This window comes from Teleopsis dalmanni, chromosome 1 (assembly GCF_002237135.1).
Source record: "Teleopsis dalmanni isolate 2A chromosome 1, ASM223713v2, whole genome shotgun sequence".
Taxonomy (NCBI): domain Eukaryota; kingdom Metazoa; phylum Arthropoda; class Insecta; order Diptera; family Diopsidae; genus Teleopsis; species Teleopsis dalmanni.
The window spans coordinates 52005798-52022311 of NC_051846.1; the positions used below are offsets into that span (position 1 = coordinate 52005798).

Consider the following 16514-nt stretch of genomic DNA (forward strand, 5'->3'; position numbering starts at 1 on the left):
ATAACTTTTCAACACCCTACATACAACGAATTTGTTCATTACAACTTTTTAATATATTTTCCTCTTGAAATAAAATGCATATTAAAATGTTTAATAGTTAAATTCTTTTTATTTATCACATGTATAAAAAATATAAAAAACAAAAATTTATGAAAAATATGTGTGAATAAACAAATTATTTACAAATATAAAATACAAAAAAAATAATGCAAAATGAATCACAAGCCGAACTTTTCTTTTCGTTTGGGACGAAAAACAAAAATACTTATGTTAAAATAAAAATGAAAAAAAAAAACAAAACAAAATTAATAACAAAATATTATACAATTTAAGTTTAAGTTCAATTTCAACAACACAAAAAATAAAAAAAAAACAAAAAATAATAACAAAAAAATAAACAATAACAAAAAAGCAGCGTTCAATAATCAAGATCATCATCACTCAATGGCCTCAATTATTTCGTATTCATCGTCCAATGAATGGTCATAATCGATGTTGTACTTATTTTTGATTTTGCTCTTGTAATCTTTTAATTCGTCATTGTCTAAGTTATTGGCATTTGTTGTTGTTGGTGTGGATTTATATCGGCTGTTGTTGCCATTGTTCTTAGGCTGCTTATTGTTGCTATAATTATAGTATTTATTGCTATTATTATTATTACTGCTATATTGACTTATGCTATAACGATAATTAGTATTTCGATTATATTCATTATTACTATTATTGCCGTTGTTGTTGCTGTTGCTGTTGTTGTTGTTATTGTTGCTATTGGAATTTGAATATTTTACATTGCCTCTAAAACTATTTTTGGTTCCATTACGAGTTAAGGTTGTGAATTGTTGTTGCTGTTGTTGTAGGTGTTGTTGCTGTAGGTGTTGTTGGTATTGATTATAGGTGCGTGGAGTTGTCTTTATATATTGAGACTTAAATTGATTTTCTACACTCATTTTATTCCCTCTTGAATTTGAATTAAAGTTTTGCTGTTGGTAAAAATCATCGCCTTGTTTTTGTAATTTTTCATTTTGTTCTAATTGTTGTATTGTTGGTTGTGTGTTGTTGATAATTTTGTTTTTGTCTCATATTTGCAAAAGATTCGGTGCGCTGATTTTTATCATTGGCCTTATATCAAATATCCCCTTGTTGTCCCTGATTTTGTTCGGTTGGTCTATATAATTCTTCATTGTTATCATATAATTGCTCTGAAGCGGGACAATTGACATTTGACCACCAATCACAAACACGCACTGCTTGATTAAATACTGTACCATTGGGACAGAGGAACGAGTATTGATGACCGGAGTGTAGGCACCAATGCCAAACCTATAAGCAGATTTTTATGTATTTAGTATTTAAAGAAATGTAATAATAACATATTTGGTTAATGTTTTATATGTTGAGTTTGATGATTTGATTTAATTTGATTTAAAAGTTAATTATGATGCAGGAAACTATTTTCTTAATGGAAACTATATTTTAATAAAGAAGTTTTTAGATATTATTTTGGTTCTTACATTTTTAAGGAAAAAAAAACAAAAAAGAAGAGTATTAAAAATGTATTAATGGAATACTCAGTGGTCTTAAACAAACTGTGTTAATTTTTGAGCAAAAAACTTGGTGGATTATTTATTCCTTAAGGTCACACTATATGAATGCCAGTATTTAAAATTCATACATAAACTGTGCTAGTTGATGTCAACTAACTAGCATTTGGTTCATTTACCGAAGATGCGAAGATGTTCTTGTTGCCGTCTTTTTATTGTAAATAAGATTATCAAGGTAGAATTTAACCCATAATCCTCTTATCCCCACTAGATATGTCACTGCATGTTTAATCAATTTTTAAATTGCCAACATATTAATTGGTTCAACATATTAATCTTATGTCATTTTCTATAGGCAAACCTAGTTTAAATTTTTCACCAGAGATTTACTTTTATGACAGAGTTGGGTTTCGAGATAAATTTATAAGACTTTAGATATTTTGCCAAATTAACCAAGTTCCTCTAAAATGAATAGCTGTTTTATGTTATTTGAGAACAATATTTAGAGATTACCCTAAACATGTTCACTTGGCCCACAAAATTCAAGAAAATAAGATACATCGAGAGCAAATCTATATTTCCCAATCAAAAACGACATTAAAAATTGCTGTGTGCGAAAAATATTAATAAAGTCGGGTTCAATTTTTGGAATTACTATTACAGTAACAGAACTAACTAAACTAACTAACTAAAGTTTGATATGCAAACTATATATTCAAACTATTCAAAACTGTGAGAAACCATCAATAATAAGTTGTGAGTGAATAAATTTTGCGACATAATATAATAAAGACAATAATATAATAAAAATATTATTAATGTACTAAATATATAATATATTTAAGCCTCTTAGGATGAAAATTCTGAAGTATAATTTGTGAGGTTTAATGTATGGATCATAATTTGATCATATGGCTATTATCTTTTTTTGGCTAAAACGAATATTTATTGCATTGTCTGATAATTTCGTAATATCATTTTCAAACAACAGCTAAACAGGAATATTTTTAGGAATATTTACTGCGTTGTTTTATAATTTCATATCCTCTTCGAACAAAAGACTAATTTTAGGAAACGCTTGTTTTTAGTTTTTACCTAGTCTAACTTGTCTATGTGTAGAGATGCAAGTAATAGAGCTATAGTAAATAGATAGCACCAAAAATTTAAGTAAGCTTTATCTATCTTTATAATTAATAACAGATATATAAAATTGAATAAAAAAATAAACTGCTTAATTTTGGTACAATTATAAAAAAATCTTTTCGACTTCTAAACATTGTTAAGTCTCATTTGTTTTTATTTAATTTTCGCTAACTTACTTGGCAACGGGTTTCAGTATCAGCATAGTAGCCTGGCATTCGTCCTTGGCATTTGAATGATAGATCTTTCGGTACAGAATCATATGTTGGGTAATCGACACCAGCTTCATATCCATCAATTTGCTAAAAAGAAATATTACAACATATTATTATACTGTAAAGTAATATCCTTCAAGGATATAATCAAAAATATTTTATATAATGAAATTAATTTAAATTTTACAGATAAAATAAAACTATGTAACACTCTTTATTCGATTTTATTAATTTAATAAATGAACATGTAGTTATTACTGTATGGAGTTCTCTCTCTTTCAAGAGTAGATTTACATTTCGAAGATATGTTATATGTGGTCTTAGCATGTAGAATAGTAGCTTATAATAGCGGGTGGAGTGGCGACGTTGTACACTAACACTCACTTGAGCTTTAACAATGGCCCATTGCGATATTGAATAGCATTGCTCATAAATAGACCAAAAGAACCCTAAACGGATAACAGTGGTCAGCGTACAAACCAAGCTTGAGAAATAGCCGTAAAAATGAAAATCAAAACCATTTGAGTACTTCCTAAAGTACTTTGTTTCCTTTTCTTAACAGTTAAAGCTGCACTATTCTAAGTACGTAGGTCTTTACGTTTTACCAGTATGTTTTATTATGTTTCAGAATTTCTTATCGAAATAAATGATTTTTTAGTTCCTATCAAAACTGACAAAATTGTTTGAAAATTACAATGGAAGAATTCATAATTAGAAAGCATTCTTGTTTAATTAAAAACTTCGATGGAAACTTTCGACGCACCTATAAATTCAACGAAAAATTGTTCTTGCCAATAGATGTTGATTAAGTAAGCAATTGAGTCCTCATGCAAAAGTGTTAGAAGTATTCGAACGAAACATTTTCCGGAAGAACAATCGTTTATCACGCGTTGATAACGAGTATCAAATAGATAGAACGATGAATTATATGACATTAACATAGTTTAGTTTAATCTGCAAAATAAGCAATAAATATTTCTTTATATAATTTAATAAGCAAAACTACTTGAAGGAGGAAGAGAGGAACAGAGTAGTCTTATAAATATTTTAACTAAACAATATAGTAAACTGAACTAACTACATGAAGAATGTTTTATGTGGTTCTATGAGAGAGTTCAAATTCTTAAGTACGATGTCTGTTTGACAGTTCTCGGCTTCCATTCACACCTTGGTTTAGGTTTCGTGAATAAGCACAGTTTTGCATTTGATGAGAAGTAAATGAAGTAAAACTCCAAATGTTGCTCATGAAATACATTAAAAAAAGTGGTAAAAATTTTTTGGATATAGTAAAATGGAAAATGCCATGGAAAAAACTATTAAAATTTTAATTGCTAATTTTTGTTTATTTTCTGGAATATTTACTACACAGTTTGAAGATGTAACAGTAACATTTAGTCATTATTTATGCCAAGAAATAATTTTTCAATTGGACACAGACTATAATTTTTTTAATTATTTCTTTGCTTGGTATGTGACTACAATATATTTTTATTTAGCATTTTATCACTTTTAGCACTTTTAGAGATTTTAACATTTTGACATCATGGGCATGGCACAAAATATCTATGACCTTAGGTATATCACTCATAACGAAAATTATTATGGTGTTAAAAATATGTTATGTGAAACATGTTGATGTGATGATGTATATGTAATTAATTATTATTTTAAATTTAATAAAGAAAATTAAAGTGACGACCTTCAAAATAAATTAATAAGTAAAAATGACTATAAAACATAAATAATTATATTGCAAAACATAAAATTGCTCAAGCAGTTAGAATGATTCTTATTTTATATTTAATGACAAAATTGTTTATGACTAACTAATTTAAAATTCAAATTTAGCGTAAACACAAAAGAGCATAAATAAATAATATATTTTTTCTTCGTTATCAGAGTTGCATTCGCTACACTTTAATGCCACAGAAGCTGTCAATCTCATGCGTACGAAACCATGAAACAATGTCATTAAAAATAATGGAATTAGTGTTAGAACTTTATGTGCAAACTTAAAAAACACAGAAGCACAGTAGCACAGCAGCACGGAAGCAGAGAAGCACAGAAGCGCAAAAGTACCACAGCGTCAGAGCTTAATATGGCTGCGCTTCTGTGATTATTTTTAACTTAAACTGTTATACAAACTTCCAGATTTGGTGTGTTTGTGTGTGTATGTGTGTTTTTTTCTGCGATTGTACGTGCTGCAGAAATTTACATATTTGCTTTTCGACAAAATTTTGTAATAAAACCAAATTTTGCGCCAATGATCGTGTTTGTATGAGTTTAAAATGACTTAATGCGTTCATTAAAAAACACAAAGACACAAAAACACAAAAAAAAAAGCTCAAAACGAAGCACAAAAATTATGCACAAAATTTTACACAATTGCTGCATCGTGTTGCATATTGTTTATTGGTGGTATACTATTGATGTTGTTGTTGCTGTTGTTGTTGGTATTTTTGTAGTATTATCTAGCATGTTGTTGATGATTCTTTGTTTTCGCTGTTGTGTTCGTTGTTGTTGTTGTTGTTGTCGTTATTGTCGGTGATATGTGAGGTTTTTGCAATAATGTAGCCATATGGACCTCAATTCTTTCGTTACGCTTAAATGAACTAAAAATGCATAGATGAACAAAAACAAAAACAGACACTAACACTAACCAAAAAATTTGAAAAAAAAAATTTATCCCAAATAGGCCCTTTCAAAACAATGCAATAGACGTTGCATGCTGCATTTTTAATAATTTTTACAGCATATAAATTGCAATAAAGCACTTTTATGTTGCCACTTCACTTCACTTCTTCTTTTTTTTTTGGTTTTTAGCACATCAATTTTTGATAAATTCGTTGTAATTTTTTGTAGTATTTGTTATTTAATTGTTCGTATTTTTTTTTCATAAATTTTAAATTCAAAAATAAATGTGAGTAATTATGTAGTTGTAGAAAAATTGGTTAAAATATGATGTTTAATATATAATAAATAGATCTCATAAATTTATTTAAATAACATGTCAATCATTGAGGTGATATATGGCTGTAGAGCAAAAGGTTAGTTCACAAGCAAAGTACAGTGAAAACTCATATAGTATATTGTACCTAGAGTTTATACATATTATAAGTGTTTTAATTCTAATATTTAATTGTGGTTATTAAATATTAATATTAAAATTAAAAAAAATTATACAAAATGAAAGTAAAATAGTTCGCTTTGACTTTACTAAAACTAATAACACAGAACTTTACACTTTACGGGATCTAATACTGGATTCACACGAGAGTTTTGTTTGTAATTTTAGATGTCAGTTGTTGTTGCTTGCAATGCAAAATGAATATTTTTTACAATATACAGTATAAAGTAAATAAAGTATATAAACTATTTAGATCCTAAACAGTTTTTTGAACAAAGGATAAAATACGAGTACCAATAAATTATCTGTTACTTTTTTTAAATGTTATATTTTATATTCTTTTCGAATGAATAAAATGAATAATGAAGATTTCATACTGCCAATCTGAACATCATTAATTTTAAATAAGATATCGGCAATATGGATAAAAGAAATTACTAACACCAGCAGAAAACTTAGAAGGAGTTCGAATGTTTATCAGAAAAATAGCTCAGACTCGGCAGAAATAGAAACATTTCATTCTTACTAACGTACTACGTCATAAGTTAGAATATGAGAAAAATAATAAGGTCAATAATCAGAGAGTGATTTACAAAGTTTATTGATAAGCTAATAAGATAATTTATTTGAGAGCAGCTTTAATTTCTTACGACTCTGCTGAGATATTCAATACTGAAGATGCCCTAAAGAATACCATGAATACAAAAGAAGGTGTTTATTTATCATAAAATGGTTGTTCTGAGAAGCCCAAAAATAGTAACTCAAATAAGCATGGCTCTATAATAAAAATGAACACTATTTAAATAGTTATGTTAACTTCGTATATGTTAAATAAATTGGTAGCAGACTTTACTCTTTTATGCGATGGGTATAATTATAAGCTTACTTTCCTATGTCCTTGGGGGACATGTCCTTTCTCATCTTTACAAACAATATTCTAACTTAAACTAGTTTAAGACTTTATAGCCATGTTTTCTTGCCTATTTTTTTGAAATTATATTGGCGACTTTTGCAATTTGGTTCCCAGAAAAAAAACGTAATATTACTTTTAAATAATATTGTGTAGAAAGATCTCATTGTGATAAATATAATAAATTAAATCAATTAATAAATTAAAATATTAAAAAAACTGAACTAAAATAGTGAAAAAGTATGTGATAACTCACCTAATAACCCATATTGAGTAGTACATTTTTTGAGTATATACGACACACTTATACAATTTTCACTTAACATTTAGTTAATCCGTTCGTTAATTTCTCTACGACACTCTTTAATCCTAACCACTTACATTAAAGGCTTTACAATATTTTTGGACATAACATAAACTTTCAAGCATAGACATATACACCTCTCCTTTCTGTTCCTAATTACTAAAATGGAATATCGTCATTTATAGATTGCTTACTAAAGTACTTATGCAATTTATTTTAAAATGTTGCTTTACCTAAGTTGACACATACCACTTACTTGAGATGCTGGTTTATTTTTTGTTATAAATTCAGTTTTATATATCAATTCATTTACAGAGCTTGTCATTTTTGACGTTAACAGACAACTTTTAATTGTTTAATTGTGTTTTCTTTCTTTAATAGGGACATTAAAATGAATGATTTAATTGTAAATCATAAATGTGAATTTTTAAATTCTATTTTCTAGTACGTAATACGTGAGAAACTCAATTAACGAAAATACTTTTCTGATTCCATATTTCTTTCAATTTTGTAGAAATGCTCGAATTTGTCATAATAATTTAAATACATAGAATAATGCTTATATTTCATAGATTTCCTTATCGAAGATATTATAAAATCAGTTAAGAAAAAGTGAAACTATTTACTTGAATTTGAAACTGTATTTCATTGCAGCATAAAAATATTTGCAAATAAGTAAGTTGATTTGGTTTTAAGATCATTTCTAATCAATGTGTGATGTTGCATATTTGAGGTTTTTAACTCAAATTGTATTGGTTTAAATACACAAACAACTTTAATTGTTTGTTAATCGTAATATATAATAACATTGTCTTAATCAACTTGTCTAAATCTCCAGCTTCCTTCCATATGTAGTGCTTTTGTTGGGTGTTCCAAAGACAATTTTTAGTTAAAGAAATTAAATAAATTTAAATAAATTACAGCAATATAAATTTTAATTTGTTTTAAAAAATACTTATTTTTTTTGTAAACAATTTTTTCAATAACAATTGTCAATCTATTTGAAAATATTAAAATTTAATTCATAAAGTATAACCTTTGGAAACTATTATCTCTTTTAGAAAATTAAATTCAAACTTTAATTATTAGTAGCAAATCGGATGAAAATTAATTATTTTTAATAGTTAAAAAAATTATACACAAATAATTAACAATCAATTAGTAAAATAAATAATATTTATGCAATATTTCCTGGAACTAATAAAAGTCAATAAAAACTTTTGCCTTGTGCCCTTTTTATACACAGAAGTGTTTTTATCCTCAGCAAATTGGTTTTGCAAACAAAAAAAATATATACGACGAGTTGCCACTGTTCGTTTCGTATTCACCTCATCTGTTCTACAAACCGACTAACACCTTTTTCCGCTTTAATGGCGTCTCTTCTTCTTCTTTTGTGCAATTGATGCTAATTTCCCAAATCGTTGTGGTATTTGTTTCTGATGTTGTTGTTGTTGCGGCAGCGTTTGTTGTTGTTATGTTGCTGCAGTGTAGCATCAACAATTGTTGAAAATTGCATCAAGGCTAATTGAAAGAAGATTGTGACACCTTTATGGCGGCGGTGAATGTGGCATAAAGAGGCAGGAAAGCGCTTGTTGAAGCTGAAAATTAAGTTCCACACAAGTATTTCAAAATCGCATGCAATTTTTTTCACTAGAGTTGTTGTTGCTGTTGTGTTTTTTTTGTTCATTTTTTTTATTATTATTTGTGCATTGTTTTTATTATTTTTATTTGTGCATCACCGTTGTTGTTGTTGTTGTTGCTGTTCTTATTGTTGCTCTTTCGTTGCAACTTCGCGTGGGAGTATTTTTGAGATGATCTCCATCAAAATTCGCGCAACAAATGAATGTGTAATCACATTACTTTTATTGAATCATCACAAGATGACAGTTATGGTTTAATTGTTTCATATCGAGATTGGAAAATAATATATATCATGAAAAATAAATAGTTTATATGAAAATGTTGAAAAATAAACGAAATTTATTTATCATAAATTATTTAGTATTAAGTAAGAAGAGTGAAATCATTTAAAATTAAATCATTTATTAAGGCGGAAATATCGAACAGGAGTGAGCTACAATAACAAAAAATATTTTTATATTATTTTAATTAATTAAATTTTTAGCTAACCATACAGTTGTTTCGAGTATTGCGAAATAACCATCATCTGTGGTCTTTGAAACATTTCTAGAAAAATGTGCGAACATAAAAGTCAAGTACGGCTTTGGGTCAGTTGGTTAAGAAGCGCTGACTCTAAGCTTCAAATTTGGCACGAGTTCGATTTCTGGCATTTGCAGTTTCAAAAAATTATTTACGAATAACTAAATAAAAGAAATATTTCAAAGACCACTGATGGTGGGTATTTGGCAATACTCAAAACAGCTGTATGGTCAGCCAGAAATCCAATTAATAATGTCATATTGACATTGAAATCAAATTTTATTATTTACTAAGGCAATTAAGCAATACATTCAAACTATCAGGCTAAAAAGAAATGACCCAACTTAATTAAATTGATATTAATTACGTTGTAAACCCTTCACTTCCATTTACGCACGCAATCGAAGCTCAATTTTGGTACACATCGATTGTGATTAAAAGGTGACGAGGTATTTTAATTTTTTTAAAAAATTTGTAAACTTAAATGTATTTGGCATCATCTTCAACGTTAGTCTATCTTTGATATAATTAACCCTTATGCCCTTATTAGCACTGTTATTATGTTGGTGTCTATTTTTGATTTTAAAAAATATTTTAGTATAAAAGGTATTAATATTTTTTTTTTTTTCATTTTTAATTATGATTAAATTTAATTATTATTTGACGGATTAGTCCAATTAATTTAGATGTCTTTTTTATTTGATCTTGAACTCGCACTGGTAATTTATAGGCAGCTATAGTTGAAACACTAAATCTTTTTGAGTGTGGAAAGAGTTCAAAATTCTCAATGCTTCTCTTCACTCTTGGTATATAAAGTACAATAACCAAAAGTCGAACTTTCAATAAGATCATCAAATGAAATAATATATAAAGACTTTCTGGGTAAACTGAGCAATATTTTCTAAGAAGCATCTATATTTTCATTTATATAAAAAAAATTATTTTAATTGTTAAAATTTTGAAACCTAAAAACATTTTTTAGGATTTGTTTAGAATACCACTTTAAGCTAAAGTAGAATTCAATATTTATAGAATAGTAGCCAAGTAATATCTTATTTAAATTATAATACCAATACGATACTAATACTAATAGTATTAAATTATGTAAAGACATAATCTTAGTTATACATTATTGTTTCAGTTACTTTCTATCTCATTTCTTTCTAGTCCCATATATAGAATATGAGTGCACGTCATGTTGCCACCAGCAGAATATTCAAACTAATCCTAACAAAACATTTTTATATTCGATGTATACATATATAATGAATACCAAGAGTATATATTAAAGTTACTTTCGCTAAATCGTTAAGATTTACGGAACTACATATGTAGTCAAGCGAATTCGATTACTGCAAGTTAAATACTCTTTTGAAACCGGTATATGATCAGTAAACATTTTGTTTTACAATTAAACAATGCTTTAATGCAAAAAATTATTAAAAAAAGATTACCGCATAAATATCATTTTCGTTTTGAAATGCAAAAAATCAAAAACAATTTTGGCTTAGCAGATATCCGTCCGCTTTTTCACTGTTTTTTAAAGAAAAACAAGGTTTCGCAAGAAACCTTACGATATAAAAAGAAAACAAAGGTTGTTTAACAGATCTTTTGTTTTTCCTGATGAACAGTCTGACATACTGTCGCAAAAAACTTCCCTAAAAAGTACTTCTTCTTGTTTCTTCTAGATGCCAAAGATGGGCAATTGGCTCAATTGTTTCTTTACCTGTAAGTTACTAAAAAAATTTCAGTGAATATTAAAAGGAATACGCAGTTTCTCTGCGTGGGTTCCTATAAAATAGTGATCAGACAGCACTGCACAAAGCTTTGAAGTATTGACGCGGTTCTTTTTAATAAATCCCCAAGCTCTGCTCTTATTATGTAACGGTCATGTTAACTGGGAACTATGCTTTATAAGTAGCTATGCTAAATGCAGTATCCTCTTTGAGACCATGGTTGCATTACAGAGAATGACATCTTCTACGTGCAAACAGAAGTATCCTAGCTCAATTGAGATCAATATATAGTCATATGCTATTTACTCTTCACGTAAAAGCGCGTCAGTTCCCAATGTGTACCCTAACTGAAGCTGTACGCTTCATGATGTTGCCCATCTTTTTTCTTATTCCAATACTAACTTCAATTTAGTCGATCTTCAGACCCACTCTACTGAAGTGGCTAGGTTTCGTCACCTTGATCCTGATTGATTTCACTTTTAATCTTTTTCATCCCCAACCTATTTTTACTCCTAAATAACCCACCCTTCAGGCTACAACAGCAACAGCTAACTATACTAAACTATTAATATTAGAATTGAGAAGTCATTTTCTTCAAGTTAATCGGAATTACTGATCAACATGCAATACTATCATAAATATAAGTTTAAAAGCATTTAGAATTTTGATAATTCTCAGTCTTATTAAAGAGAGTTCTTATTTGAGTTGACAAAATTTATAACGCAAAGTCATAACGAGGACACCAAGTAATTAGTTGTTTTCTATTATGGATACACTTGGACTTAACGACTTTTATATAAGTTTTGTATAAGAATAGCATATGTTGCTGCATACTTGTCAAATTAAATAAAATAATCTTAATATAGCAAAATACTATGTTTAGAGGAAGACTTATCCAGTCTCATTAGCATATTTTTATATATATTTTGTATAGATTTTGTATGAAAACTGGCTCTTATTACTGCATATTTGACGAATTTAATTAAATAGTATATGGGTACTTTACATAGCATGCAATAGCAACATAGCAATATTTTCTATTTTACATGTTTATGGACGTTTTATTTTTAATACCAAAACATAACAGTTCACAGCGAAAATAAGAAATTTATGTGTATTTTGTGAATACTATAATATATGTTCAAATGTTTCTTTTGCTTTCCTACATATAGTACAGATATAACCAAACTCATATATACGAATGTTCAATCTGCAGAATTCATTAAGTGTAGCAAACATAAAAAAATTATTGCACCATATTAATCCTCAAAACTTATTCAAGTGTGGCATAAGTCAATAAGACCAAACATTACTTTTAGAATAGCTTCCCTATAATGCTACACAGGCTATTCATTTTAAAATTATTTTATAACTAATATTGCTAGTACTAATGTCATATTACCAAGGAAAAGGGCATAATTTTTGCACTGAAATTAGAAAATAAGATATTCATGATATTTGGACATTTCTTAACTACTTTACAATTAATGATGATATCTAATCTAAATAACAAATAGTTTTTAATAAGCCACAATCCTAGATATCTGTGACTTAATTGTATTTTAATTGGCAGTTGATTTTATTGACAACTATTTTTTTACGAGTTGGATTTCAATAAAAATTACATTTAAGTGCAGTTGCACATAAAAACATACATTGAAATACATATATGCATAATATCTATTTGCTCTCATGCTATTGATTATTAAATAAATTAATGTAATGCGCCCGGCTGCAGGCAATAAACTCACCCCATTGACACAGATAACTGCCAAAATTAATCCAAAGACAATGGCAGCGGCAATGTTGTGCAGCTGCAAATGAAGATGCATTCGCTCCATTTGACGATGATGTCTTGGCTGTGTTTGTTGTATTTGTACTTTTCTGGTTGTTACAGCCATTGTTGATATGGATTTTGTGTCGTCTTTGGTGCAACGGTACGTATAAGTAATTTAAATGCGATTTACTATCTAAAAACAAAAACAAATGAATGAGTTTTACACAACACAAGCTAAAAAAAAAAAGATCCAAAAAATCCAAATAATCAAAATAATGAAATTAAAATTTAGAAAGGAACTCTGAATCTGAATCTGAATCCGAAAACCGAAAGTACGTTAAAATCAGAGTCAATTTGAAAACATAGTCGTAATATATTTCAGACACGAAAACAAGACGTCGAGTTGGTACTCAAGTCAACGCGATGGCGATGGCAATGATGATGATGATGATGTTGCTACAAAAGACTTATGATGTTCTCACGGTTTTAGATTTTGTTGCCATAAATTTTTTTTATTGACTTTTTGGCAACATAAAATATTGTTTTGTATACAAATGCACTTAAAAATGTATTAATGCACTTTTTAATGTTACAATAAAGCCAAAATGCAATTGCTTAATTCATTTTTGCTGTCAATATTTTAACGCAATTTTTTTTTTGTTTTACTGCGATAAATGTTTTTTTTTGTTTATTTTATTTAATTTTATTATTTATTACGCACTTCTTTCTATTACACCTTTTTGCTTAAGATTCTGTGGCTTTTTATTTACGAACGAACGCGCGCGCTTTTCAAACACGTGTGCCTTTGCGCCTGGTTTCAATGCAAAAGTTAAAAAAATCAGCACACATTTCGGTTTTATACCAAAGCCGAAACGCTAAACGCAAAAATGAAAATCATCAACTCCAAGAGTACCAAATACACCAACAACAAAAGCATCAAACACAAAAGCACCAACAACACATCGTCGACATCATCGTCTTCGTCACAACACATCGTTGGTATAGTCAGCGGCTACGTCATCAACTTTGTTATCAGATCTGGTAGCAAAGCAAAGGTAGCAACAACAACAACAACAACAACAACAACAACAACACCAATGACAGAGAGAGAGAATAATCAAAACAAATGTGCTGCGCTTTTGTTGTTGTTTCGTTTAGTTCGTCGCGAACGCAGCCACCAAAAGCCGCAAAATCTGAAGGAGGCACAATTGGTACAATTCGGTAAATGCGCTTAGTATGAAGTCTGCTTCAAGCAAGGCATGTGCTAATTGAGCTCTTTCACATTAAAACTTAAGTATTTTACATTTATTGAAAATCACTTAAGGCCTTCGGAACTAAAAATATCAAAAGACTTAGACAACAAACTTTTGAGTAGTGTGAGGTGAACAATAGCAGGAGTTGGTAAATACTAAATTGTGAGAAGCAGATAAGGATTTTTATTAATTTTTTCTTGAATTATAATTTATTGTTTTGTTTTTTATTGATAATTCTGAATAAAATTCTGAATATTTAGAAATTATTTTTATAATTTATATATAAATTCAATATGCAAAAAATGTTATATAAATGTATATAATTATAATAATTAAAGGTTAATTTTTAAATCTAATATGACGTGTCTTATGACGAAAAGAAACTATTTTTAAGTAAAAAGGACTCCAACAGTTATGAAGCCACAACAATTGTTTCGTAACAGCGTTGTATGGTCAGTTTAATTTCAATAAATTAATTAAAATTTTTGTTGGCGTTGCTTTATTACTGTTCGAGCCCTTCTAATTTTGTAATACTAATTAAATTATTATTATAGATCAAAATGCACTGTAACTAATACAAATTTATTGTATAGAACGTTCTATTTTAAATTTCCATGAAATTTAATAAGTGTTATTTTTATATAGGCTAATTGGTCAAAACTTTTTTTATTTTATTGTTGTTAAAAATAAAAAACAAAAATTAAGAATTCACAATTTGATTTTTCAATAATTTTTATTTTTCTTCGATATTTCGACTTTAGTCTAAAGTCATCATCAGGAAACTAAAACATTATATTCAAATACTAAACCACTTATAATACATAATGGTAGACAAAAGGATAAATGTGTGTGTAAATATATATATATATATATTTATATATACATATGTAAATATATGTAAGGAAAAGTACAATGTTTTATTATATAATACCAATGTTTAATACTAAGTTATTAATCCTGTACTTCTTTATTGATGTATAATACTTTTATACATCTGGGCACAGTTGTCAACATCAGTTTTAAAATTGAGCCTTATGTCAGGTGGAATTTTTAGAATTGCAAGCATCTCCAAAAAGTATCTTTTGCGATGGTTATTTTCTTGATGTAAAATTTTTATATTTTCTAAATCTGGCTCATGGTGTGTGGAAATACAATGTGAAGCAAGGGCTGTTTTAGCTTCCACACCGACTTTATTTTTTATGCTGTGTTTATGTCCAGCCATTCTTGTTTTTAATTTATTTTTTGTCGTTCCAACATATACTTGATCACAGACGTCATACCTGAAGTAAATACAACCGACAAGATTGACAGTTTATATTTAACTAAATTTTGTTTACATTTCATTACTTAACATTGCTTAAACTAATGCAAAGCATACTAGATTATAACACTTTCTCCGCCCTTAATTTTTGACAAAGTTTAAGTTTTCCTGAAATCGTCGGATTCAAATCGAATTACATCCTTCCGAATACGACCACTTTTTCGAAGTTGAACTACTTCGGTAGAACGTTCTTCACTAGGCATTAATGTTGATTGGCTAGATGAAGGCGGTGTGGCATTGATGAAATTTGAAGCGAATTCAAAAATTGGTTGTGAAGAGAGGTCAGAGCTACTTCTAGTTTTAAGCTGATTAACATGACGTTTGATGTAACCAAAAGATGTGTTCACTCGGTAAACCATTTTACCAAGTTGTTTCACAATAACTCCTTTTATCCATTTTTCCCCTCTTGCGTAGTTTCGAGCGAAGACGGGTTGCTTTAGACTAAATTTCATTTTCCGTTTCGAAGCTTCAAGGTGCTTTCTAGGCGATTCAAACAGTTGACTCAACAAGGTACGAACAGGCCTTCCATGTAAAAGTTCTGCAGGTGATTTACCTTCAGCATTCGGCATTGCACGATATGTTGCAAGATATTTTGATACAGCGAATTTGAGAGACAATCCATCGTCAATGTTTTTCTGAACAGCAGTTTTAAAAGATCTGACGAATCGTTCGGCTAACCCGTTTGAGGCTGGATGAAACGGCGCTGTTGTTATATGTTTGATGCCAAGTTTTGAGCAAAAATGTTTGAATGCTTCAGCTGTAAATTGCGGACCATTGTCACTTACGATGGTTTCTGGTATACCTTCCAGAGAAAATATAGAAGACAATGCTGATATGGTGTCAACCGTTGTTGTTGTAGATAGTTGTACAACGAACGGAAATTGTGAGAAAGCGTCGACACAAATTAGCCACATTGAATTACAAAATGAACCAGCAAAGTCGATATGTACTCTCTCCCAAGGTCGATCAGCTTCAGGCCAGCTTAAGTATTCACGTGCGTGAACAGGATTTGCAATTTTGCACACATCAC

The 16514-nt window shown here is 28.9% G+C and overlaps 1 protein-coding gene across 1 annotated transcript; it reads right to left on the reverse strand.

Annotated features, from left to right (window-relative positions):
* Positions 1-1076: 1076 nt before the first annotated feature.
* Positions 1077-12935, reverse strand: LOC119681325 (U-scoloptoxin(01)-Cw1a-like; the record flags this gene model as incomplete). Its single annotated transcript, XM_038094488.1, has 3 exons — positions 1077-1320; positions 2861-2983; positions 12885-12935. Coding segments are annotated over 3 exons (369 nt in total), but the record flags the coding sequence as incomplete, so codon positions are not given.
* Positions 12936-16514: the final 3579 nt, after the last annotated feature.